We start from the raw sequence: 26979 nt of genomic DNA on the forward strand, positions 1-26979 counted from the left end.
AACAAAAAATATTTACTTTATTAGAAACAAGGAGCCTTACACGCCAAGTTCCCTCACCCTGAGTTTCAAACATTCACAGTACAAAGGTCTCTCCGCCTTCTGATCCAGGAAAGGGGAGAAGCTGGAAACTGGAGTCGCCCACTCCCGAGGGCAACATCAACACAGTGCAATAATTTGAAAGGGACATAACGGAGACCGTGGACAGTGCAAAGAGATAATGAAAAACAGACCAAAGAAGGGAGCCCCCTAAGAGATTAATGCTTCTTCATCAGGATACCAGGGTGTGGGGGAAGGGGCATGATCCAACTATGCACTTGCTGCTCCAAGCAACTGCCATCTTCTCTCACCGATTAGGGCAGAGCGAATGCTAAGACAGTTGTTTACACTCTCTGAAGCAATCGCTGTGGAGACCCCCTTGAAATGATTCAGAAGCTGTAATCCCGGTGGATCAGGCACAGCCTAGAGGAAGAGGCTAGGATGGTACATCTTGAATCCCACACTTGAGGTTAGCAGGTACTGCAAGATCTGCAGAAAACGAGAGAGCAGGTGCATTATCCAGAGACCTCACTCTCGCTCACAGACTCGGGGGCCCCGGCCTAACCAGCAACTGCACACTGGCCATATGCAAGATTTCTCTGAAGTAAGTCCTACAGAGTTCAAGGGGATTTTCTTCCAAGTGTCTTAACCCTGGAGAACAACCATCTCCCCCAGACTTCCTATTCTAACCCACTTTCCCACACTCTGCAATAATACACTTTACATATTTATGGCAGTGCTTCTTAATCTTGGGTCCCATTTGGTGTTGGACTACAACTCCAATCATCCCCAGCAAAAACAGACTTTGATCACTGTGACTAAGGAACATAAGGAGCTGCCTTATACAGAGTCAGACCACTGTGCCATCAGGCCAGGGGCAGAGCCACCATTGAGCAGACAGGTTCAAAGAACTCGGGTCACCACCCCTCAGGGGCCACACCTCACGCCTCAGACACGCCCCCTACATCTGATGTCAGATGGGGGGGGTAATTTAACTTCCAAACGAGGTCACATGTCATACTCACTTCTGCAAGACCAGCTCTCCTCCTCAAGAATGAAGGAAGTTGTAGTCCAACAACATCTGGGGTCCCAAGGTTAAGAACCTCTGGATTACGGACTTCAGGTATATCTATACTACCAACTTAAGCTGACTTAAAAGTGCATAAGCAACAGTCTCCCATTGACCCAAAGATCCATAGTTCTGCAAGGGATCCTCTATGAGAGTTCTCACTAACAAACTACAATTCCCAGGATTCCCTGAGGGAAGTCGCACGCGAAACCTCTATAAAGCAAAAATAATATTGGCTGGCAGTTCTCTCCCTGAATCCGGAGAAGAGAAGGAAGCCTCACCGATCTGTTTGGGTTTGGGCAAGTTCAGATTCTTCATCAATTCCACAAATTCCTCTTTGGACAAGGTCAGACGAGGATTCAGGGTTCGTTCTTCTTCCACTGTAGAGACCGTCTGGCCTGAAAAGGGAGGGCGCGGGGGGGGGCATTAAGGAGGACACCTTGCAAAGTTCTACACAAGACTGCACAACTTTGGTGCTCTAGCTGCTGTTGGACTACAATTCCAATCATCTCCACCTAGGTTGCCATATTCTGGCTTTCCAAATCTGGGTGCCTATTTTGCATATTATGTAAATTGGCTTGAAAATAATTTTTGAGCAGAATAGTGACTGCACCTTTTGCTCCAGAACTCTGTTCTACAAGGGCTAGAGCTTAGCCTTTTTTAAAAAAAAAAAAAAGAAAGCTGAAATCCAGGCGAATCTGGGTGGGCTAAACAATCTGGGTGAGATGCTTAAAATCCGGGTGAGACCTGGAATTTCGGAGGGCATGGCAACAATATCCCCACCACAGTGGCCAACAGGGGTGATGGGAGCTGTAATCTCCTACTGAGTTATGTTCCATCAGATAGCCACAAAAAGCTTAGGCTATGATACAAGCTTTAAAGGTGCCCCTTGATTTTATGGTTTCTGCCTCAAACTACCCTCTGCAAGTTAATATGAACACAGGAGGGCAAGAGGGTGGCCATCTTTGCCGCCACCACTACCAACTGTGCCACAGCGCCCCCTAGTGTCATACTGAAGGCATCAACTTACCAGTATAGTCATGGGCAGGGTAGACTAGACAGTCACCAGGGAGTGTGAAGATTTTCTCATGGACGGAGCGATAGAGGGTCTCTGGCGAGCCTGGAAGGAGAGAGGGAAGTGGGCCGAGCTGCAAGCATCAGCTAATTCCTGCACCCTCTATCACAATACATGAGCAAGCTGGGGTGGTTGGTACCATCTGAGAGACGAAGGCTCCATTGTGATTTTTGACTCTACACCCCTAGAGATGGAAAACAGGCAATAGCATTGCAAAACTTGCAGCTTGCAGGCTGTTATCAGGCTTTTATGTTCCTGACCGGCGGGCCTCCAGCAGCCAAATTTGCAAGGGAGCTGTAAGAGCTTTTACCAGTCCAAAAAGCAAAAGACGACTATAAGATTTTATTGATGTGGCCAGAGAAATGGAAATGGAAATTGGCAGGAATATCCTCCAAAGACTACTCCATGGAGAGAGTACAGCAATTTGTTCATTGTTACTATAGCACAGGGGCACACAATTCAAATGCCCCCATGGGCCAGAACCAACCAGGACTCAGCATGCAGAGGAAGAGGTCAATTTTCAGTGCATCATGACATTAAAATGAATTAAAACACACTAATAGAAGTAACTGTTAGTTACTTATGGGTCGTTCCCTCAAGGGACCCACAATTTTAACCAAGGAGAGTGCCCATAAAAATAGGCCCTGTCTCTGCTCAGACAGTAGGGCATCTGGAATGTATGCCAGCCCCAAATAAATACCAAGTCCTCTCCTCCTCCTACTCCATCACAGTTGCTTTTAGGCTCCAATCCTAGGCGTGCAGTCCTAGAGGTCTTCATGGATCCTGCTGTTCATGGTTCCTTCTGGAGGATACTCCTACCTTGGGGCCAGCAAAATAAGTCCCTGTGGGCCAGATCTGCTCACCAGGCCTTATGTAGTTCAGACCTGGCCTAGCACCTTCCTTTGTGCAAAAATGACTGGAATTTTACACTAATGGTTTGGTGGTGGTGGTGGTGGTGGGGAGTTTCAAGTTTCAGGGCCTGCAGCAAGACATTCAGTGACGCTCATGGTCTGTCTCTCTGTCACTCTTTCATTTTCTGAATGGATTATATAGCACAACGTTGTCAGTGCCACAATGCTATCACCTATTTTCCATCTCTAGGGGAAAATAACTGATATTGTTTTGATTGTTTTCATGTTGTTTCTAGAATATTTTTTAAAAAATTGTAAATTGTATTTTAAATGTCTTGTTTTTAAATGTCTTGTTTTTGTTTTTAATGAATGTTTTACTTTTGTTTTCATCTTGTTGTAGACCGCCCAGAGATGTAAGTTTTGGGCAGTATAAAAATATGTTGAATGAATGAATGAATGAATAGGCGGCTGCACTGCATGTTGCCAAGAACTAGAGGTCGCCAAAAATTACTCTGAGGTGGTACCCATGGCCAGAATTTGAGAGTCCAGCTCACGGGCTGCCATTCTAAGACAGTTGATCTACAGGTTATGAAGGTCTGCAGCAGGAGAATTCTGACCTGTACCATTTCCAATTGCCACACACCCAATTTGGAACGCTAGCCTCGGCAAAGCTCTCTGAATGTGGACAACTCAAATCAGGAAAGAAAGGTTTAACCTCTTTCTTCTCGATATGTGTTTAATAGGAACCCCAGCCTGCTATGCCATGTCTCTGGGCTCCCAGGCACTAGAGAGGTGCCCCGGCATTCACAATCATCGCTTCTGCAAGGCCTCCGTACCCTGCTGGAAGTCTGTCCGGCCACAGCCCCGGATTAGCAAGGCATCCCCAGTGAAAGCCATGCTCTTGTCATTCAGCACGTAGGTCAGGCAGCCATCTGTGTGCCCAGGGGTGGAGCGAGGTTCCAGAGCCTGCAGGGAGAGCAAGACAGTCTGTGGGAATCGTGCACCATCTCTCTCTCACTCACTCTCATTATTTCATTTTAAAAATGGATTATAGCACAATACAGCTGAGAATATTAAAGCAACTGCTTGAAAGTCTAACACAAAATTATCAGTATTTAAAAACAGAATACAGCAATATCATAGGAACATAGGAAGCTGCCATATACTGAGTCAGACCATTGGTCTACCCAGCGGAGTATTGTCTTCACAGACTGGCAGCAGCTTCTCCAAGGGTGCAGGCAGGAATCTCTCTCAGCCCTATTTGGAGATGCTGCCAGGGAGGGAACTTGGAAACTTCAGCTCTTCCCAGAGGGGAATGATTCTCTTACATTGCTCACACATCTACTCTCCCATTCATATGCAACCAGGGCAGACTCTGCTTAGCTAAGGGGACAAGTCATGCTTACTACAAGACCAGCTCTCCTCCTCTCCTCTCTCATGAGTTTCTGCGTTAAATAAATAATTATACTGAATAATGGGAAGGAGAGCAGGTCTTGTAGTAGTTGTCCCCTTGAGGGCGTGAGTTGTCTCCTTTGCGAAGCTGAGTCCACCTTGGTTTGCATTTGGATGAGAGACTACATGTGAGCGCTGTACAATATTCCCCTTACGGAATGGGACCATAGCTCTGTGGAAGAGCATCTGAGACCCCAAGTTCACTCCCTGGAAGCATCTGCAGAGCTGGGAAAGACTCCTGCCTGTAACCTTGGAGAAGCTGCTGCCAGTTGGTGTAGGTAATACTGAGCTAGATGGACCAATGTTCTGATTCAGGCAGCTCCCTATGTTCCTAAAAAATATTTATTTCGGAAAAGCAGGGTCCAAAAAAGAATGATGATCTGCCAAAATTTAGAGTCACTGCTGTCTGTTTCCATCTGGGGGGGCACAACTCAGCTGCTAGTCTGCCACTTCCCAACAACAACCCTGCAAGGTAGGAAGTTATTGCCACTATGCAGATAAAAGCAAACTGTGACTTGCCCAAAGTCACACACAGAAACGGCGAAAAGGGGCCTTGAACCAAGATCTAACACAGACTGCAAGAGCCCCAATATCAGCTGCCAAGGACTCTCGTGATCACTCCACTTACGAAAGCCCCAAATGTAAGCGTGTGTCCTTCCTTGATCAGGAGGTCAGCAGAGGCTCCGCTCTCCCGGGATATAACGCTACGACATCCTGGTAGCAACTGTTTCAGGAGTCCGGTGCCTGTGATATGGTCAGCGTGGCAATGAGTATTAACTGGGAAGGGGCAAGAAGAGGAACGTCATTATTTATTTTTACATTTATATCCCGCTCTTCCTCTCAGGAGCCCAGAGAGGTGCACATGGTTATGCTGATCCTCACAACAACCCTGCGAGGTGGGTTAGGCTGAGAGAGAAGCGACTGGCCCAGAGTCACCCAGCTAGTCTCATGGCTGAATGGGGATTTGAACTCGGGTCTCCCGGTCCTAGTCCAGCACTCCAACCACTGCACCATCAAGACCCCACGTAAACTGAACCCAGACTCACCAGCAAAGAGCAAATTCAAGCCCAGTTGCTTCACCAGCATTGAATCCCGCTTGGCCGTCTCCAGGACGGGGTCGATCAGAACCGCCTCCTTGGTTTTCGTATCTGCCAGCAGGTAGGTGTACGTGAAGCTCTCTTCTTCAAATAACTTGTGGGACAGACAGATTTTGGTTGCCCATGAAAGGAGGGTTATTCATTGTAGTTTTGGGGGGGGTCGGAGAGAGATTTCCATTGGGGTTATAATGAGGGGTTAAATATCCACTACCTACAAACTCCTTACGTGGTGCAGCGGGGAAATGCTTGACTAACGAGCAGAAGGTTGTCAGTTCGAATCCCCCGCTGGGACTATATCAGGCAGCAGCGATCTAGGAAGATGCTGAAAGGCATCATCTCATACTGTGTGGGAGGGGGCAATGGTCAACCCCTCCTGTATTCTACCAAAGAAAACCACAGGACTCTGTGAGCGCCAGGAGTTGACACTGACTTGACGGCACACTTTACTTTTACAAACTCCAATCCCAGTCCTGATGGCTTCCCTTCCTACTGCGGTTTGCAAAGAGAAAGGCACACAGAAAGAACCAAACTATGCATTTAGCTGAATGTGTCGCCTGGGCTTTAAGTACTCAGGCCCCAGACTGTTTAGGGCTTTCGGGGTTTATTTTTATTTTATTGTTAAATTTATATACCACCTTTCATTAAAACACACACTTTCTAAAACTGTGATGGAGACTGAGGAGCGAATAGCCCCCTGGAGAGCATTCCAGAGTCTGGGGGCAGCAACAGAGAAGGCCCTGTCCCGAGCACATGACAGCCGAGCCTCCCTCATTGTCAGCACCCAGAGCAGAGCCCCCTCAGATGACCTCATCAAGTGGGCAGCAACCCTTAGGAGCAGGCAGTCCCTCAGGTATCCTGGACCCACACTGTTAAGAAGAATGAGCACTGTAAGGTATTCCCCCATATGGGATGGAGCCGCTCTGGGAAGAGAAGAAGGTTCCAAGTTCCCTTCCTGGCAGCATCTACAAGATAGGGCTGAGAGAGATTCCTGCCTGCAGCCTTGGAGAAGCCGCTGCCAGTCTGTGAAGACAATACTGAGCTAGATGGACCAAGGGTCTGACTCAGCGTATGGCAGCTTCCTATGTTCCAGTTCTCCACCATCTGTCCTGAATATGCCCAGCACATCTGCAGCATTTACTGTACCAGTCACAGTTCCTGAAGACTCAAAAAGGTATATGTTGCAATAATCTGCAATTTATGATGTAGCAAAGTGTCATATCCAACTTATTTTGGCGGGTGGCCAGACGAAGTTACTCCCGAGTTACACAACACAATCCCAGTGGCAGGGGAGCAACAGCAGGACAGGGGGCATGCCTTCGCCTCCTGTTCGTGGGTTCCAACTGGTGGGCCACTGTGGGAAACAGCATGCTGGGTGAGATGGCCCTTGGGCCTGATCCAGCAGGGCTGTTCTTATGCAGTAGTCCCACTGAAACGGGACAGGCCAATAACTTGTCCCATTAACTTCAGTGCGACTACTCATAAATAACTTAATCAGGCTGTCAACCATTTTGTACACATAAAGTCAATAAAAGATAAGGTAATATTTGAAGTGTGTGTGCCGCGTGTTAAATTTGTTTTGCCAGTTCAGCAAACTTCCAGGCTTTAGCAGTCCAGTTTTGCTGACTGAGGTTTTTCGTTTATGGCTTTCCAGCATTTGCCAGTTCCTAGATTCCACTCTGGCAAGCACAAAGCTGGTCCACAGGTTGAAAGACAAGGAATAAGTTAATCATCAAATTGATTGACAAACTAATCTAGCTGTTAATTGTGGCAAGAACCCTGGATAGCAAGATTCCTGGAATCTGCCTTGAGGTGGGGGAGAGATAAAAGGCATGACCCTACACAAGGGTTCAGCCATGGGTTGGAGTGGCAAGGAAGCCGTTTTGGGCTCGGCATTAGGAAGAGTGTCCCCTAACTTATGGTGGATCAGCACGCCTTGCACACTGATAAGCCTCCTTAGCTGGAGCTTTGCAGTAAAGAGGCTGGATAAGTATCTATCAGGGATGCTGTGATACTTTCCTGGGCTGAGCAGGGGGGTGGTCTAGATGACCTCCAGGGTGACTTCCAACTCTAACATTCTACAATTCTATGGCCTTGTTCACACAATAATTTGTATCTAGGCTTAATGTGGGTTACTGACATGAGCATGATTGTGTGAACCACGCTAAGGTGGGAGGGGCGGAATCAGGTTCATCTTGGGCTGTAAACATGGACTCCTGCTAACTGAGCAAAAAGGCACTTTTTAAAAGTGGTGATCCTCTTTATTTAGCACGGGGAGAGCAACTGGTCCTATCCATCTCTAACACAGCATCCCTCCAGTGGCTCTTGCTGGTGTGTATCTTAGGTTTCTTTTTTAAGATTGTGAGCCCTTAGGGGGACAGGGAGCCACGACTGTTGTTAATTAAAAATTTTAATAATAATTAATAATAATAATAATAATAATAATAATTAATATAATATTACTACTACTACTAGCAATACTACTACTACTACTACTACATAAACCACTTTGGGAACTTTTGTTGAAAAGCAGTATATAAATATTCGTCATATTTGTAAACCACCTTGGTGTGGGTTCACACAATCACATAGGTTTTGGTAACTCACATTAAGCCTAGACTCAAACGATTGTGTGAAACAGGCCACTAGCTATAATAGCCTACCCCAAAAGGCATAAATTATAATCCTCTTCCTATGATAAGCAGCGGTGTAGCAAGGCTGGAGTGGGATCTGGGGCAAAAAGTGAAGATGGTGCCCCCACCAGGAATTCCTCTAACAGGGATTCCCAGAACTCCCATAACCCCCAAGCAAAGGCTATTGCAGCCGGGGATTCTGGGAGTTGTAGTCAACAACATCTGGGAATCCCTGTTAGAGGGAACACTGGCCCCCACCCCATCTTCTTCTGAAAGGTGCAAGAGGGGAACAAAGAGCCAGCTGTCCCCCAACCAGCAGGGCCCCTCCCTCCAGGAAGATCCCCCCCCTTGTTCAATTGTAGCAAGGCTGCTGATCAGCCTTTACTCTTTGCGTGGGAAGGATCCTTCTGGTTGGGGGAGTGCAAAATGTACACACACACACACCCCTCAACTACAGGGCAACGTAGGGTTGCCACCTTATTTTACTGGCCCTGTAGCTATGCCTTTCATTAAAAGGCCCAAACACGGAAATGAAGCCAGAGTTCTGAAACATGCTCTTTTCCCCCTCTTTCTGTCTGCAGACAGGCATGCATTTATTTCAGGCCCAAGAGGAAGTGACCAAAGTTAGGATGCAACTCGCCAAGGGGTTGTGGGGCAGGGCGTCCCGGGCAGCTAAAGGAAGATTTAGACATCCAGGAAACGGAACTCAGAAGTTCCAGCTCCTAGCACCACCGCCCGCCCTTCTAATTTAGGGATCATGCCAAGTCTAGTACTAGAGAAAGAAGAAAGCAAGCTAGAACTAGGGTTGTCACCTCTTGCAGGCAGCAGGGCTCCTAGCAAGCAGACATGTAAAAGGCAATGAGTTTTTTTCCCCACCCACAAAGGGCAGGGGTGAGGAAGCAGCATGGGATTTTGCCCTTCTGAACTGCTACTTGCCCTGCGACTGTTAAAGGCAGAAGAGCCAAGCCAGGGGAGGAAGCTGGCAACCCACACGGAGGACAGCAGCAGGAGAGGCCACCCTTCCAGATTAGATTATGCTAGATAGCATTGCTTGACCTCGGGTCCCCAGGTGTTGTTGCACTACAATTCCCATCGTCCTCCCCAGCCACAAAGCCTGGGGACGATGGGAGCTGTAGTCCAACAACATTTGGGGACCCGAGGTTGAGAAACCCTGCATTATTTTATTATTACTCGTTGTTGTTGTTGTTGTTGATTAAAGCAGGCTGACAAAAGTAGCTTGTCAGCAAACGCTCTCGCTCGTCCAGCTCGGCTCCTTCTCAGAGGCAGGCTGGGAGGGGGCGGCGGGGCACCCCACCGACCTCGCAGCCCAGCCCGAAAGAAGCGGGGCGAGGATCTCCTTGCAACTCACCTGTCGGAAGAGCAGCCCCTGGCGCTGGGCGGAGCGGGCACAGGAGCGCCGCTGGGGCAGGCTGGCTCCCCGGGGGGAAGTGAGGCGCTGGCCCACGAGACTCCGCGCAACGGCTGCGACCATCGCTCCCGCAGGGAATCTCCGCGCCGCCAGCAGCGCCATCGCTCGCGTACCAGGCTTCGAGGGCAGCAAGGCGCAAAAGACGCGGCGCCCTTTAACCGCTCCGAGGCTGGCGTGGAGGCGGGGGCCGGCGCGGACGAGGGAGGGGCCGGCTTCCTTAAAGGGCCAGCAACACAGAACCGGGGTGGCCGAGCCCCGCGTTTCCCGCAGCCACGACTCCTCGCAACCAACCCCCGCCGGGCGCAGTTGATTTATTCGTGGCTGGGGATGATGGTGAGAATTTTAGCCCAGCAACAGCCTGGAGAGCAGGCGCGGTGGGGGGGGGGAGTCTCAAACTTGGGCGCCCTAAGTGGGGCTGGACCACAAATCCCATCGTCCCCTGCCACTGTGGCTGGAGGCCATGGCTGCAGTGGGTGCTGGGAGTTGTAGTCCAACAGCCCTGCAGGAATGGATGCCTTGCTGGAATGGATGAGGCCCATCCAGCATCCCGTTTCACACAGTGGCCGTCCCAGATGCCTCTGAGAAGCCCACGGCCACGGGCAAGAGGCGAGGGCATGCCCTCTCTCCCGCTGTTGCTCCCCTGCAACTGGTATTGAGAGGCATCCTGCCTCTGAAGCTGGAGGTGGCCAATAGCCACCAGACTAGTAGCCACTGATAGACGTAGCCCTCCAGCTGTGGTTGGACTACAACTCCCATTGCCCCTGTCTCCCGTCATCCTATTGTGGCAGGGGATGAAGGGAGTTGTAGTCCAACCACAGCTGGGGGCCAACGTTTGAGAACCCCTAGCTTGTGCTGTCTGTTCCAGCTTAGGGAGCCAGAGGAAAAGTTTAATGAGCCAGGCCTGTTCCTAGCATGAGCACGGGGGCTTAAAAAAGGGGGAGGGACCACCTATTTAGGGATGCCACACAGACGACTGTGCCACCTTAAGCGCTGCACAGATGACTCATGGCATCATCAGCTTTCATGGACTGGAGCCCACTATGTCAGATGCCTAAAGGGACAGTGGAGAAGAAACACTGCCCGAGACACACCTGCCAAAAGGGCTTTTTATGAATGCAAGAGCAAGTGTTAGTGAACACGGAGATGGGCCCTCCCTTGCCTTGTAAACGGGACTGTAAACCCTTCCTTCATTTTTGCAAACAAGCACTCCTCTGTGCTTTGTCCAACTCTTGCCTTGAGTCACGTAGAGGGCAAGAGAAATGTCAGTGTAAACACCTCCAGATGTGGCCATCCTTATGCACACAGACTGGCACCAGCGGAGTCCACATGATGACTGCATAAGAGGAGAAGGTTGCGGGGATTTATTTCGTTTTGTGGGATTGGCCACTTTTTGTTTTGGATTGACCCCCTTATCCAGCTACTGATTACTTTGAGTCTGTCCCAGGGCTGATCTGTTAGAAGGGGGCACCTGGACAGTGTATGTGCATAGGAACATAGGAAGCTGCCATATACCGAGTCAGACCATAGGTCCATCTAGCTCAGTATTGTCTACCCAGACTGGCAGCGGCTTCTCCAAGGTTGCAGGCAAGAATCTCTTTCAGCCCTGTCTTGGAGATGCTGCCAGGGAGGGAACTTGGAACCTTCTGCTCTTCCCAGAGCGGCTCCATCCCCTGAGAGGAATATCTTCCAGTGCTCACACATCAAGTCTCCCATTCATACACAACCAGGGCAGACCCTGCTTGGCTAAGGGGATAAGTCATGCTTGCTACCACAAGACCAGCTCTCCTCTCCTAGACCACCGACCCAATGGCACAGCCTTTCCTTTCCTCCCCCCCACCCCCATCAGCACAGTGGTACATCTGCTGGTAACCTCCAGACTTTACTGCGATGCAGTCTATGTGGGGCTGCCTTTGTACGTAATCCAGAAACTGCAGTTGGTCCAGAATGCAGCAGCCAGGTTGGTCTCTGGGTCATCTCAGAAAGACCATATTACTCCATACAGCTACACTGGCTGCCAATAAGTTTCTGGGCAAAATACAAGGTGCTGGTTATAACCTATACAGCCCTAAACAGCTTAGGCCCTGGGTATTTAAGCGGATGTCTTCTTCGCCATGAGCCCCACCGTCCATTGAGATCAGCTGGAGAGGTTCATCTGCAGTTGCCACCAGCTCGTCTGGTGGCTACTCAGGGACAGGCATTCTCTGTTGCTGCCCCAAGACTCTGGAATGCATTCCTGGCTAAAATAAGTGCCTCCTCCCCATCTCTTCTTCTCTTTGCCTTTTTCAGCAAAGACTACAGATTCTGAGCTTGTCCACATTGCAGAGTTAATCCTCATCCTGAACCATGACATTTTAAATCACAGGACTTTTCATTCCTGAGTAGTTTCATTGGTTATGTACATTGCATGTCCCCAAACTTTTCCAGACCACAGAACCTACAATAACTGTATATTTCACTTCAAGGGAGTGCAGTTGTGACCCCCACCCCCACCCCTGGGCAACTGCACTGCATTTGTGGGATTTGTTCTCAGGGAAGCACATCAGATTGCAGCCTAGAACTGTTGGTTATCTGCCAGTTCTCTTGTTTTTCATCTGTCCCTGTTGTTATGTTTTATTGTGTATTTTATTTTTGCTGTTCATCATGGTTTAGAGAGGAAAAATCGGTATGGTTGCCAAATAATTTTGCAAAATATTACTTTGCATAATATTTTGTGCAATAATTTAGCAGTCGATAAATCTGCGAAATAAAGAAACAGAAATTAGGCAAGTGAAACTTTCCCCACGTCTTATCTCAACGTTGCCTACTAAATTTCTGAGCATCGGGCTCGTATTAAAGCACAGGAGCAGGGCAAGGGGGTGGAGTAAGTGGGCTATCATCATAGTACCTGTAAGCCCCATCTATTTCGCTGAAAGGGGTTCATCTTGGGAAACTGCAGACTGAAAAATGCAGCTCCTTTCCAAGCACGACGATTAAGTTTGTCTTTCGACGGCCACCGTCGCACTTTGCCCTCTCCATTGGGCGAAACCATAAGCCAGAGAGCGGGGGTGGGAAATCTTCCCCGAATGTGGTTCTGCCCAGACGCGCATTTGCTCAACAAGACCTGTTCAGTTGGTTCTGCGGCAGGTAGTTTTGCTCGGTTGCATAGACTGCTTCTCTCCTTTGCGCTTCCCTTGCCTGATTGTGAAATGTTGCCGTGCTACCCCTTGTGTGTGACTGGAATGTTACAACGCTCACATGATCTGCTCTGCTCCGCTCCATTTCTCCCTTTTGCTTTTCGCGACGCGTTCTGCTTTCTGTGCCTCTTAATACGGTTCACAAATGGTACGCTCCGGAGTGGCTGTGCATGCCAAAAGCACAAATCTTTAAACAAGGGAGTGGATGGCTACTCGACCTGTTGCTGCACGTCTAGAAGACTCAACTTGGGGTGGGGTGGGGGGATGTCACTGCAGTGCAAAGGATGCCCTTAACCACACACACACACACCCCATTTAATCTTTATTCTATCCGAAAGTGGGCCTTGCTAAACAAGGGGGTCGCTCTGGAATCTGAAATTATGCCCCACAATTCCTCACGCTGCCCTCTGCTTTCCTCACTTTGCCCTCTTAAGTCAACAGCCTTTTCCTTCCAAATGAAACACCCTTGGGGTCAGGTTGCTCTCTTCCTTAATCCCAAAGGTGGGCAAGCTCCTGTTCACTCTGTGCATGCTCAGAGACTCCTTTCTTTGTCACTACAATCCTTCAGCCTACCTCAATTGCAAAATAAGGAACTTTTGAATAGAGAGTATATAAGTTTTTTTTTGTTTTGTTTTTTGTTGTTTTTTAAGTGTTGCTAACTCTGTGCTCTGGCTAACTGGGCAAAGAGGCATCCTTGAAAGTGAAGACTCTCTTATTTTAAGCAGGGAGTGAGCAATTTCCCCTATTCAGTCCCAGCATAGTGCTTTTCAGTGCTGATCCCTTCCTTGTGACTCCTCCCCCCCCCAATAGTCAAGGAACTATTTTTAAGAAACACTTCTTGCTGTGTAAATTGCTTGTAGACCTTTTTTGTGACGAAAAGCAATATATCTCAATATTTTGAATAATTTAATTTAATTGTAATTCCTCCCTGTCCTTTCTTATTGCATGGCAAAAAGCTATAGATACTGCCAAGAAATAATACAATGAGTGAAAGGGCCTATTTGAGTCCTTGGGACTACATATACACCGCACTTGTTGTTCTCATGCCCTTCCTTTTTAATTCAATAAAAGTGCACAAAAGGGTTTGCTTAGCTAAAGGAGTAAGAAGAGGGTTCCCTATCCTGAAGCATCAAACATTATAAAAATATAACACTTGACCAAAAATGAGAGGGCAGGTCCCTGCCCCAAAGGGGATTACAATCTATACATATGCAGAAGGGAGAAGAGTGAAGGAAAGGGAGGGAAATAGAAGAATAAGGAGATTAATATGCAGTTACTTTAGGGCCACAGGCTTAGTTACAGTGGGTTTAGGGTGGGTAGATTTAGCCCTATAACCGATGAACTCAGTCCAAATAGAAAATGAAATCAAATAACTTGATTATGGTCTCTGACCAGCTAACAGTCCAAATATTACAGGAAGCTGCTGTATACTGAGTCAGACCATTGGTCCATCTCGCTCAGTATTGTCTCCCCAGACTGGCAGCAGCTTTTCCAAGGTTGCAGGCAGAAATTAAGCCCTACGTGGAGATGCTGCCAGTGAACCTAGGATCTTCTGCATGCAAAGCAGTTGCTACAGCCCCACTCTCATATCAGGGCTCAGCCATAGCAAAAGGGTAGTATCAAAGGAAAGAGAGTCTCTGAACAGGTACAGAGTGAACAGTGGCTTGCCCACCTACAACAGCTCGCCTGCCTTTGGGATCAGAGAGGCCTGATCCTGTGGGTATTTATTTGGAAGGGAAGGGCTGCTGGTGGAAGAGGGTTACTGAGCATAGGGTTGTATCCTGACTTAGAAGGAAGTCCTATTAAAGTGGGGGGGGCGGTTTTCTTCTGAGTAAATCTGGTCAGAGTAAGCCTGTTGGGAGGGCAGTCTTTCTTAGGAGTAAGAGCCACTGAATGCAGTGGGACTTCCTATAAGCTGAGGCTGCAACTGTATGTCTGCTTTCTTGGGAGACAGAGACCTTGGATACAAGGCGGGGAGGGGTGCGGGTTTGCAATAGGGGTTTTGAAGGCTGCGAGCCCATATACGCTTCCTCGCGAGTAAGGGCCCACTGAGCAAGCTTTCCTTCCCAATCCGCGTGCATGCAAACGCTCGGGCTTTTCGGCTGCCGCCCTCAGCTTGGCTGGTTTCTGAGGAGGCCTCGGTGGATAGGATCGGGGCTCTTCGGAGATGCTGCCGGGGCGGGGGTGCCTTCGCTGCCCACCCCCCGCAGGGATGCCATTGTGTGTTGTGCTTCGGGTGGGGGAGGCGGGGAGAGTCTCCGGCTGCCGAGGAGCCCCCCTAGACGCCGCTGCCGTCATTAGACATTTCTTCCCTTTCTTCCCTCCCCCCTCAAGAAAAGGGGGGGGGAGAAGAGGGGAAAGGCGCCGATTGGCCGAGCAAGCTGCAAGCGAGCAAAGACCCTCCTCTCCAGCCAGCCAGGCGGGCTGGGGCTGCTGCGCATCGCTGGGGGACCGGCTGGGGAAGGGATGCGGTGGGGCGCACGGCCTGGCCCCCGGCGGGGACAGCATGACCCGGCGTGATCGGCTCATGAAGGGGAGACCCCAGAGGCAGCCCGAGGCCGGGGGAGGCTCCCGGGCGGGTGAGTGAGGGGCGCTGGGAGGAGGAGGGAGAGGAGGCGGCAGGCGCAGAAGGCCCCGCCGCTGCTGGAGAGATGGATGTGGGGCAAGCGGGAGGGATGCGCTAGCGGAGGGGGAGCCACAGCGAGGCGATCGGGGCATCTCCTGGGAGAGAGAGCCCCACCACCGTTGGCATTGATGGGGGGCCTGGGGGGGGCGGGCTCATGGGGGCTAGCTGATTGGGAGGAGGGCTGGTCTTATAGTAGCATGAAATGTCCTATTTGCTAAGCAGGGTCTGCCCTGGTTTGCACTTGAATGGGAGACTAGTGTGAGCACTGCAAAATATTCCTCTTCTTAGGGATGGGGCCGCTCTGGGGAGAGCATCTGCATGCAGAAGGTTCCAAGTCGCCTCCCCGGCATCTCCAAGATAGGGCTGGGAAAGACTCCGGCCTGCAACCTTGGAGAAGCCGCTGCCGGCCTGTGTAGGCAATATTTAGGGAGATGGACCAAGGGTCTGACTCAGTAGAAGGCAGCAGCTTGAAGCTTCCTGTGTTCCGATTCTGCTCCAGCTGTTGCCAACCCATTAGGCCACATAGGCAGCCCCAGAAGGAGGGGCGATGGGGAGGAGGCAAGAAGTGACTCTCCCCATTCATCCCCCCCCCCAGACTCGGCTGGCCATTCAAAGAAGGCTGTGATCTTCAGCATGTTTCCAAACAACTTAACTCCATCGCAACCAGAGAAGATATGTTTTGGGTGGGGGCGTGAATGTGGCATTTACTTTCAGAAGTCTAGCAAAGCTCCCCCCTGCCTCACATTGCCCCTTCTGTCCCCTTCCCCAATATTTTTTTGGTGCTACCACAGTTAGCATCACACCAGATGAGATAAAATTGGGTGCATTGCACCAAATCCAGATATCTGTTGGGTGTAAATACATGCCATGTGCACACACATACAATATCCTCCAGTACCCAATATTTTAGGATTGGTCCTATCCATCTGGAGGTGGTGGAGAAAGTTGGTTTGATTTCCTTGAGGAAGTGAAGGACAGTGTGAAGGAAGGAGCTGATCCCCAAATAGTAGCAATTAAAAATAATAAACTTGCTCAGTCAAAGCTAGCATGTGCCAGATTTCCTGGTTCTGGTGGCAAATGTGTGTGCAGTGTACATATCCCTTTCTAACAAAGGAGGTCAGTGGTTTCACACCCATCTTTTGCTAAAAATGGCCTATTCCACCTGAATTTTTCACATATCGGCCAAATTTACCCCGAAGTCCCTGCGTGCTATTGGGGAGCACTTCACACACAATTCGGGTTTCTCCTTGCATGTTAGAGTACAGCCCAATTAAAAAAAAATACGTGTCATTTTTGGGGGGTAACTGAACTCACAGTAAAGCATCACAGTAAACCCGCAGTAAGGCCTTCTGACTGGGAAAGTTCCTGGCGACCCCTACAGCAAGCCTTCTGTCCCCTAAAAGCCATCTGTCAAAAGCCATGTGATCAGGCATCTACAAATCCACTTGCCAGTGGCAAGTGCCCCCCCCCGACGAGCAGGACACCCAGCATCACACAGATCTCCTCACCAGAGGTCTCATTTCCAGTGCCATTTTGAGAAGGTAAGGAACAACAGGAATCCTTTCTGAGTTGGAGAGGGCTCCCCGTTTCTTCCCATCTCCATATCCCAGTGCAAATGACAGAAGACCCACTTCCCTCCTAAGCCCTTTGCCTGTGTGCCAGAAAAGGATCTGAGGGAAGAGAGGGGATGAGTGGCAACCACAAATAATGTGTGGCTAGTGAGCTAAGCCTAGATTTGTGGATCCCACCCAAAACTTGGATCAGCTGTGAAGGTGACCGTGAAGATGATTCAGTAACTTGTGCAGATTGTGGTGGGAATTGCTGTGGACCATGCTGGATCTGACATTTGACACACACACACACCCACCCACCCCCGTTTCTGCTGGAAGCAATGAGACAGAAATGGACAACGTTGTCACCACTTCCCTTCCAAGGCTTATTGTTAGCCAACATTTAAAATTCATATAAGCCACTTTTCAATAAAATTTTCAGGGCACACAGTCTAAAATGACTTTTTTCAGTTTTTCTGTGAAGCCTTTTGGCCTAATTTCCTGGTCCGCACTCTAAAGGGGTTCCCAAACAAGGATCTCCAGATGTTCTTGGATTCCAACTCCCAACACCCCTTACCACAGTTGGGAGGGATTATGGGAGTTGTAATCCACCAACATCAGGGTACCTGTGTTTGAGAATCTCTGCGATACTATGTTGTAAGTTACATCAAAGAGTGCATTTGTCAAATTTATTTACTTACTTACTTATTTACTAACTTGCTTGTTTATTGTTCCATTTCTATACTGCTTTTCATTAAAACAATCCCAAAGTGGTTTGTACTCTGTACAAACTGTACTCATATAAAAGCCTGGGTGAAGAGCCACGTTTTAAGCTTATTTTCTAAAAACTGATGATGGAGGCTGAGGAGTGGATGCCAGCCAGGAGAGCATTCCGGAGCCTGAGGGCAATGACTGAGAAGGCCCTGTCCCACATGCTCAACAGCCAAGCCTCTCTCACTGTTGCAAGTGGAGCAAAGCCCCCTCTGATGACCTTGTGGGCAGAGACTCTTGGGAGCAGGTGGCCCTTCAGATTTCCAGGGCCCAAACCATTAAGGGCTTTAAAGGTCAAAACCAGCACTTTGAATTGGATCCAGAAACAAATTGGTAGCGAGTGCAGTTCTTTCAGAATGGTTGTAATATGATCCCAGCAAGCAGCTCCAGATAAAATCCTAGCAGCCACATTTTGCACTAGCTGCAGTTTCTGAACATTCTTCAAGGGCAGCCCCACACAGAGTGTGTTACAGCAGGTTACGAATGGCCCTCCTGTGGCAGGGAGTTCCACATGCTGTGCACCACCAAATAAAAGGCCTTCTTGCATGCCAACCCAGCCTCACTTCTGTGAATGGTAGAATGTGGAAGGTGAACACAGGGGTTTTGTGGGTGGGGTGGGGGGGGGGAAGCAGTCCTTTAGGTATCTCGGGGCAACTTTAGGTATCTTAGGGCATATTCTCTGTGTGGGACTTATTCAGTTTCAGGAATTCCACATGGGAGGGGGGGCCACAACTGAAAAGGTCCTTTCCCCGGTCACCCCTTGCCTGACCTCAAATGCTGGGAGTAGCTTAGAAGAACCTCTCGGATGAGGAATTATTTGGGCAGACTTGGGTGGAAGAAGGCGAATAGGGAAGACGCTGGAGCCTAGGGTTGCCAACATTTCATTGCCAGAATGAGGGACACAAGCTTTTTTTGGCGGGGGGGGGGGCTCGCAGGTGGGGGCCAGGAGATGTATGCAGTGGTAATTAAGAACCCGAGTATCATTGATGTATATGTAATCATTGATGTATATGTAATTGAATGATATGTTATTGAATGATGCCAGCATTGTTATTATTTAGAACATTTTCAAGTTATACCACTTTTCAACCCAAAACTTCTCAAAATAAGAAGCTGCTGGCCCCACCAGCAAAATGAGGGACAAATGCTATCCCTATAGGGACCGCCGTTCCATCCCTGAAATGAGGGTTAGGGTTAGGGTAATGAGAGACAGTTGGCATGTAATGAGAGACAGTTGGCAACCCTACTGGAGCCTGATTCGGATCTTATGTTGTACAAATGCACCGATGTCTGTACACTCGTATACGTGGTTGTGTGAATGACCGCACCTGTGTTTATTCTAGAAGTGGACCTGGATACAGGCCCTTCCAACGCATGATACAGCTAGGAAGTGTACATCTGTCCCTGCGTTCAGCATACCATGCGAATGACTGTGCCTGCGTACAGATCTGCAACCCGTGTACACTGTACACTCGCCGTTCTAACATAATGTGCGAATGGGTCTCGGGTCTACCTAAGCATGCCACTCCCTGCTCTGAAAACCATTTGTTCAGTGTCTAGACCTGACATGTGAAAACTCTGCTGCCGTTTAATCTGCTTTTACTCCATGTCTTTCAGTCTCGAGGCCTGGCATTGAAAACAGAAGCCGGGGCCTTGGTGCGAGTGGAGATCTGCTCCCTTCGGGGTTTTTGGTTGGGTGGTTGTTGTTGGGGGTTTTTTGGCCTTTTTAGCTGGCTCCGTCTCTCTCTTGCCCATAGGCCAGCGTGCAGAATCCCAGGCTCGTCTCCTGCGGCCCGGCTCTCTCTTCACCCACGGCGGCCGCCTCCTCGCTGGCCTGTATTCCGAGCGAGTTGCCATGGCAACCCCACACTTACGCCAAGTTGAGCGAGAGAGCACTAATTGGATCCTGGGGCCCGGCGAGAGACGAGGGGCTGGGAGAGGGAGCCGTGCCCACCGGAGCCCCGCTAGTGGACGCAGGCCTCGGGCACCCGCCTGCCCCACGCCAAGCCCCGGGTCCAGCTCGGAAGCAAGTCCGCCAAAGCCACCGGGCCGCTTCTTTGGGCTTCCCCACAGTGGCCGCCGCCAGTGGCCTAGGAAGGGGGGGCAAGAGCCGACAGGCGGGAAACGGCTCTGCATGATCGCCTGGAGCCAAGTCGGACGCCACAGGCGACCAGGCGAGGGTCTGTCTGTTTGCAAGCCTGTCGCGGGCCCGAAGCCAGCGTGACCTGGGAGATTTGGGATGGGATTTCCCTAGGATTTAAAGCATTTTAAGACGCCTCTAGGAAGGGGGGGTGTTTTGCTCTTCCCTGCCCCAGTTCTGTTTCTCTGTTCTGAATCCACCCTCTTCCCCAAAGCTGCCATTGGCCCAGCAAGGGGCAGGGGTAGAAAAGGCAGCCATAATTATGGGTATCTGCAGGACTTTCCCCAGGGGGCAGGGGTGTTTGTGTGCGGCAAAAGCTGCAATCTTATATCCACTTTCCTGGGAGTAAAAGGTAAAGTTGTGCCGTCTCCTGGTGATCAGGTGTCGAATCCTGGTGCCCACAGAGCCCTGTGGGTTTTTTTGGTAGAATCCAGGAGGGGTTGACCATTGCCTCCTCCTGCGCAGTATGAGATGGTGCCTTTCAGCATCTTCCTATATCACTGCTGCCCGATATAGGTGTTCCCCATAGTCTAGGAAACATACCAGCAGGGATTCGAACTGGCAACCTCTGGCTTGCTAGGCAAGTTACTTTCCCGCTGTGCCATTAGTAAGCCCCATTGAATTCAACATGATACGGATAGCTGTATTTTTTTTTTTTACTTGCGTGGCTGATAGCCGCTAGAGCGGGGTGGGATTTCTATTGGAGAAACTGCAGGGGAGTGGTAAACCCTCCCTCTAGAATACTACTGCTGCTGCTACTATGGATATTTATATACTGCCCTACAACCAAAGTTCACAGAGTACATAGAAAAGTAAATAATACATAAATAAGAATAAGGTTTCTTAACCCTGGGTCCGCAGATGTTGTTGGACTAGAACTCCCATCATCCCCCAGCCCCAAAGGCCATGGCTGGGGATGATGGGAGCCGTAGTCCAACCAGTGTGCTCTCTCATTTTTCCCATCTGTGCGCAGAATGAGTTGTGTTCTGGGCGGCAGTATCAAGGCAGTGTGTGCGCATGTGCATTCAGAATGAGGCTTTCTTGATTCCATCTGAGCAGGATCCAAAACGAACGAAGCGGACATCCACAAACTTGTGAGCACGTGCACATGCGCACGCCTTAGAGGGAACACTGTGACTCCAACAGCCTGAAGGGACCCCAAGGTTAAGAACCCCTGTTCTAGGTTCTCTGCAGCTCTCTTAAAAATCAGGAGTCATGTGCAGTTGCTTGTGAGGGTTTTTGTCGTCGTCATCGTTTTCCAGAGTCAGGATGCTCTGAGCTCCTACATCAAGTCCGTTCCACGTACACATGCCTACTCCGCCCTCGCTCCCCATGCCTAGGGTTGTGTGTGGTAGCAGTTTGCAACCAGGTGCTGACCAATGCAACCAATGCTTGGACTCTGTATAAGGCAACTACTTGTGTTTCTAAGTTCCTGTGTTCTTCTTTCTCCTGGGCTACTGTCCTGATCCGTTGCTGTGTCTAACACTGCACCTTTCTCCCGTATTTGTGCAGGGTTCATACTGGCCAGACCAACGCTTGTCCTAATGCTGGAAAGGGGAGAACAGCCCTGCGTGAGCAACAGCAAGAATGGAGTGGCCAGCAACCCTCTGAGCAGCAGTGTTGCGGGTAAGGAATCTCAGGGCACACACACACCCCCCCCCGAGTGGACAAACCTGAATTCCGCTTGGGTAGGACTGTACCAGGTAGCCACGTAATGGCTCAGGGGGGAAATGACTTGCCTAGCAAGCCTGAGTTTACCGGTTCGAATCCCTGCTGGTAGGTTTCCCAGACTATGGGAAACACCTATATCAGGCAGCAGCGATATAGGAAGGTGCTGAAAGGCATCATCTCAGACTGCGCGGGAGGAGGCAATGGCAAACCACACAATGCATAATCCACTTGTGGAATTCTCTGCCACAAGATGTGGTGACAGCCAACAACCTGGATGGCTTTAAGAAGGGTTTGGATAACTTCATGGAAGAGAGGTCTATCAACGACTACTAGTCGGAGGGCTGTGGGCCACCTCCCACCTCAAAGGCAGGATGCCTCTGAATACCAGTTGCAGGGGAGTAACAGCAAGAGAGAGGGCATGCCCTCAACTCCTGCCTGTGGCTTCCAGCGGCATCTGGTGGGCCACGGTGCGAAACAGGATGCTGGACTAGATGGGCCTTGGGCCTGATCCAGCAGGGCTGTTCTGATGTTCTCATGTTCTAAACCCTTCCTGTATTCTACCAAAGACAACCACAGGGCTCTGTGGTTGCCAGGAGTTGACACCGATGGCACACTTTACCTTTACTTTAGGTAAAGGTACCATGTTGAACCCTAGGCTGCAGTGCTGCTGCATAAGCCTCATTTCCCTCCTTCAGGGTGGATAGAGCTGTTAACAAACAGGAGGGCGGGATCGGGAATTCAGCTGCCAGTTGACTCTCTGAGTTATGAGCAAGGGAGGCAGGCATGTTGAATAGACCATCCCTGCAGATTTTTATATTGTTGATTTTAAATTGGGATTGGTCTTGGTGCTGTCTGTTCTTATTGCTGTTTTCTTTTTGGATAGCAGTGCTATGTATTTTATGGTTCTTAACCATCCTGGGAAGATTTGGTCCCAAAGAGCAGAGTATATTTCGAAATGAATAAGTCTACTAAATAAATAAATAATAAACTTTATTTGTTAAGCTGCCCCATGACAAATTGTTCTCTCGGCGGCTCACAGCAGAGGATTAAAACATACAATAAAAACACATAACGCATTAAATCATAACAAACAAAACAAACAAAAGTGGGGGGGAGATATAATCCAAAGCAGCTTAAAAACTCATTTTAAAATTAGTTAAGAATCCGGTCAAACCTGGCATCTAAAAGAACAAAGTGATGAAGTCAAGCGAATCTCACTGGGGAGGCTGTTCCATAAACGGGGTGCGACCACTGAAAAGGCCCTCTCAAACTGCAAATATCAAACTGCATTATCCTAAGCCAGGCCTTTAGTCAATCTAACCTGATGTGATCTACTCTGATGGCTATCCAGGGACTCAGGAAGGGGTATTTTCATCAGCTGCTTTCTGATCCTTTAACTCCGGGTTCTCAAACTGTGGCGTTCCAGCTGGGGTTGGATTACAACTCCTATCATCTACAGCCACAGTGACCAGTAGCCATGGATGATGGGAGTTGTAGTCCAACATCTGCAGGAGGGCCACCGTTTGAGACCCCTGCTTTAACTGGGGATGTCAGGGATTGAACCTGGCAACAGCTAGAGAGCCAAGGTTGCCTATCTCCTAGAGCAGGGCTGCTCAACTTCACCCCTGCAGATGTTGGTCTACAACTTCCATAATCCCTGGCTATTGGCCACTGTGGCTGAGGATTATGGGAGTTGTAGTTCAGAAGCAGCTGGGAGGGGGGCTAAATTGAGCAGGCCTGTCCTAGAGCATAGGTTCCCAATCTTTCTAAACAAACATACCCCTTGTGTTGCAAACCTTCAGCTCAAGCACTCCCCCCCACGTCCAAATTTATATATTACAGTTATGAAACAGGTTATTCCAGTCACTGGCTTACATCCAGATTAAGTTACCCATGAGTATGAGTGCGAAGAATATATACTGCTTTTCAACAAATTTCCCAAAGCGGTTTACAGGGAGGGAGGGAGGGAATGGCTCCCTGTCCCCAAAGTGCTCACAGTCTTAAAAAAAAACATAAGATAGACACCAGCAACAGCCACTGGAGGGATGCTGTGCTGGGAATGGATAGGGCCAGCTGAGTACTCCCACTGAAACAAACATTTTGAAGTTACTCCCATCTGGAGTAAACGTGTTCCATTAATTTCAATAAGACTGCTTATGAACAGCACAGTTCGGTGTGGGGAGGACTCTGGGTCCCCCGTGTTGGGAACCCCTGCCAAAGAGGAGAGACAGGCAATGGCTTGAAGATCGGGAGACGAGCCTTTAGGTTGTTGGGGGAACGGGACAGTAGAAGAGTACCCAGGGGATGGTGTCAGCCTCTGACTTTTCTCCTTCCAGATTCGCAAGCCCTGAAGGAGAACGCCAAGTCGCCTTCGCCTGCCGCCCTGTCTTCGCCCCCCACCACGGAGTCCCCCAAGCCGGCCCGTCCCCGGCGCCCCCGGCCTCCCGCCGTCCTGCCCTCGGAGCGCCCCTACCAGTGCAAGGATTGCGGGAAGCGCTTTGTCTACCGCTCCAAGCTGGCCACTCACCAATGGACCCACTGCGCCGAGCGCCCCTACAAATGCCCCGATTGCCCCAAGAGCTTCAGCTACCCGTCCAAGCTGGCGGCCCACCGCCGCACGCACACCGGCGAGCGCCCGTACCCCTGCACTCTGTGCCCCAAGCGCTTTGGACACCGCTCCAAGCTGGCTGCCCACCAGTGGATCCACACCCCGGAGCGCCCCTACAAATGCGCCGACTGCCCCAAGAGCTTCTGCTACCCTTCCAAGTTGGCGGCCCACCGCCGCACCCACACGGGCCAGCGGCCTTACCCTTGCACCCGCTGCGGGAAGAGCTTCTGCTATCCATCCAAGCTCGCCGCCCACCAGCAGATCCATGCGGCGGCGGCAGCGGGACGCCCCTACCCGTGCCTGCACTGCAGCAAGAGCTTCCGGCAGCTCCGCAATCTTACGCTTCACCAGCGGGTGCACGAGGACGGGGAGGTGGGGGATGAGTTGTCCCAAAACAAGGGCCACAGCAATGGGGAACGGTCCTAGAGCAGAGCTCTTGATGTCCGGACAATGTGGGGATTGCGGGGAGGAAGTTCACGCGTTTGGATGTTTGGTGGCTGTGGTGGGATCATTGTAAATAACTGAACCTGAGGAGGGGGGGATTTGGGGGTTACGTGAAGACGCTCTTCCATGACCCCCCTAGCTTCTTGGCCCATGGTGCTGTCTTGTCAATACTCCCCGTTAACCCTGCAGTGCCAAGTAGAAGCCCCCTGTAGGCGGAGCTGTGTATACCAAGCTGAAAAAAGGACCCACCATTCTGCGCTGAAAATCTGAGTTCCGCATCACAAAAAGAATAATAATCTGCAACCTGAAAAAAAATCACAGAAACGTGCACGTCTGTGCAACTCGTTTTGCTTTCATCCATCTCCCTCTGGCTTCCCCTGAGGGGTCTCATGGAGCTCTGGAGTTTGCTCCATCACCTTGACTCTGTGCCCTGATTCTGCCCAAGTCCAAATGTTCAGTTCCCATAAACAGCTTGCAAAGATCGATGGGAAATGAAGGGCTTTGCACGAACCTTCCTCAGCATCACCGAGTGACGGATTTTGCATTGCTCTGCAGAGAATGGGATGAATCTCTGGCCACTATCAGGGCTGTTTGTTTTCTGTGCTGCTGTGATGAACTGGTGCATGCTGGCAGGTGGAAGGTGCAACTCAGGATCGGGAGAACTAAAGGTTTCCTTTAAGACCATCCTGTCAATCTTGCAGCCTCTGAGCTGTACCCCAGTTATGTATAGTGGCCTACCAGATGCATTGTGAACAGTGTTCCCCATAATGGGGGATTCCCAGATGTTGTTGACTACAATTCCCATCATCCCCAAAGAGCATTGCAGGTTGGGAGGGTGGGAGTTGCAGTCAACAACATCTGGGAATCCCTGTTACAGGGAACACTGGTTGTGAACCCAGTTTTTGCATCCCGTCTACAAAACTGGGAGTTTTAACTCCCCAGCGCGTTACTGGTGCATGTCATGTCTGATTGAAGGAAAAACAACTGCCTTCTAGCCTGTATAGAGGCAGAGATGAGCCTGACAAATCAAACGACTTTATTGTGGTCAATGACCAGCTTAATACAGAATATCATATTGAAAACAAATATGTTACCCTGACAAAGGGATTCTGAATGTCAAAGTAAGATTGATGCCAGAAGGGCCGGAGGGACAACTTCCAGAAATAAACCGGAGGGGGGGGGGCGTCCCGTGCTTTTTTACAGTTGTAAGCCCTCCCTCCCACTGAGGAGCCAAAATAGAAAAACCTTCACAAGTTAACACTTATGGAGCTTTTCTTGGCATAGAGACAGGCCTGAAGCCAGCAGGGTGCCAGTCACAGCCAAAAAAAACTGGTTCCGGCAGCCCATTTCCATCCAAAGATGCACCCAGCCGCTCCAACCCGTGCGTGGATTGCAAAAGGGACACGCGTTTGCCGCACAGCAGAAAGCAGCTTACGCACGATTTCTTCCGTTCGAGCAGGCTGTTGAAATTTTGGCTTTCCCTGCTTGGTGTACACAACTTCTTGGCCTCCTGTTCCTCCCGTGTGGCTGATTTGCCCCCAACTCCCAGGAAGACAGCAACCTCCTTGGTGGTATTTCATCCTTCCTTTCAGTTCTGAGGTTCCATGTGTCTTTCGGCCGTAAATGCTGGATTCCTTATCCACACGTCTTCTCCAGTTTTCTAGGCACGAGCCCACATTCCCCACTCTCCCAATTCCTGGATGAATCGCACTCTTATTCTTTACATCTTTTTAAACATTTGCCAAAGTATCCTCTTCCCTCCCGGGTCACCTCCCGCCCCAAACCAGCACAGGTGGATTCCCCGACACTGCAAGACGGCAGCGTGTTTGGATGGTTGCAGGGGGCCATGGGACAGATGGGGTGGGGCTGATTGGTCCATGGTCTGTTCGTAGTTGATGCTAAAAGCAGGACTCCTTTGGGGAGCCTTTTGTCTTATTTTTCTTGGGAAATTAATAAAACATATAAAAGCGGACTTCATTTTGAGGCACGGTGAGCTTCGAGCACGTGAGGCCTGTCGGCAACTATTACCTTCAGAGGCAATATAGTTTTCTCTGTATCGAGTGGTGGGGATAGACTAGGTATGCTCAATTTAGCCCCCCCCAGCTGTTTTTGGACTACAGCTCCCATAATCCCCAGCCACAGTGGCCAATAGCCAGGGATTATGGGAGTTGTAGGCCAACATCTGCAGGAGGGCCCTGGGATAGACCATATACATATCCTGCTGGCCAGCTTGCAGAGCATTTTACTATTGGAAAGAAAAGGCAAGAGTAGTTGAACCTCAATCAGATCTTGTACGTAAAGACATTCTTACAGAGGAAGCTACCTTAGACCAGGACAGGCCACTGGTGCATCTAGCT

At 49.9% G+C, this 26979-nt stretch overlaps 2 protein-coding genes across 5 annotated transcripts; one reads left to right on the plus strand and one right to left on the minus strand.

Annotated features, from left to right (window-relative positions):
* Nucleotides 1-9887, minus strand: ETHE1 (ETHE1 persulfide dioxygenase). Its single transcript, XM_053267594.1, has 7 exons — nt 9580-9887; nt 5530-5674; nt 5112-5260; nt 3868-3997; nt 2136-2225; nt 1387-1503; nt 1-525 (listed from the first exon to the last, which is right to left on the minus strand). The coding sequence occupies exons 1-7, from the start codon at nt 9739-9741 to the stop codon at nt 473-475; spliced, it is 846 nt and encodes a 281-aa protein (XP_053123569.1). The 5' UTR covers nt 9742-9887; the 3' UTR covers nt 1-472.
* ZNF575 (zinc finger protein 575) lies at nt 9840-26594 on the plus strand. Of its 4 annotated transcripts, none has more exons than XM_053267593.1 (3): nt 9840-9972; nt 21412-21525; nt 23907-26594. In XM_053267593.1, exons 2-3 carry the CDS (start codon nt 21444-21446, stop codon nt 24602-24604), a joined length of 780 nt encoding a protein of 259 aa, XP_053123568.1. In that variant the 5' UTR covers nt 9840-9972; nt 21412-21443; the 3' UTR covers nt 24605-26594. The 4 variants fall into 4 exon arrangements, with proteins under 4 accessions (XP_053123568.1, XP_053123565.1, XP_053123564.1 ...); XM_053267590.1 differs by lacking the exon at nt 9840-9972 and adding an exon at nt 12647-12762; XM_053267589.1 differs by lacking the exon at nt 9840-9972 and adding an exon at nt 15050-15391.
* The last annotated feature ends 385 nt before the right edge of the window (nt 26595-26979 follow it).

Source organism: Hemicordylus capensis, chromosome 7 (genome assembly GCF_027244095.1).
Source record: "Hemicordylus capensis ecotype Gifberg chromosome 7, rHemCap1.1.pri, whole genome shotgun sequence".
NCBI classification, from domain to species: Eukaryota; Metazoa; Chordata; class Lepidosauria; order Squamata; family Cordylidae; genus Hemicordylus; species Hemicordylus capensis.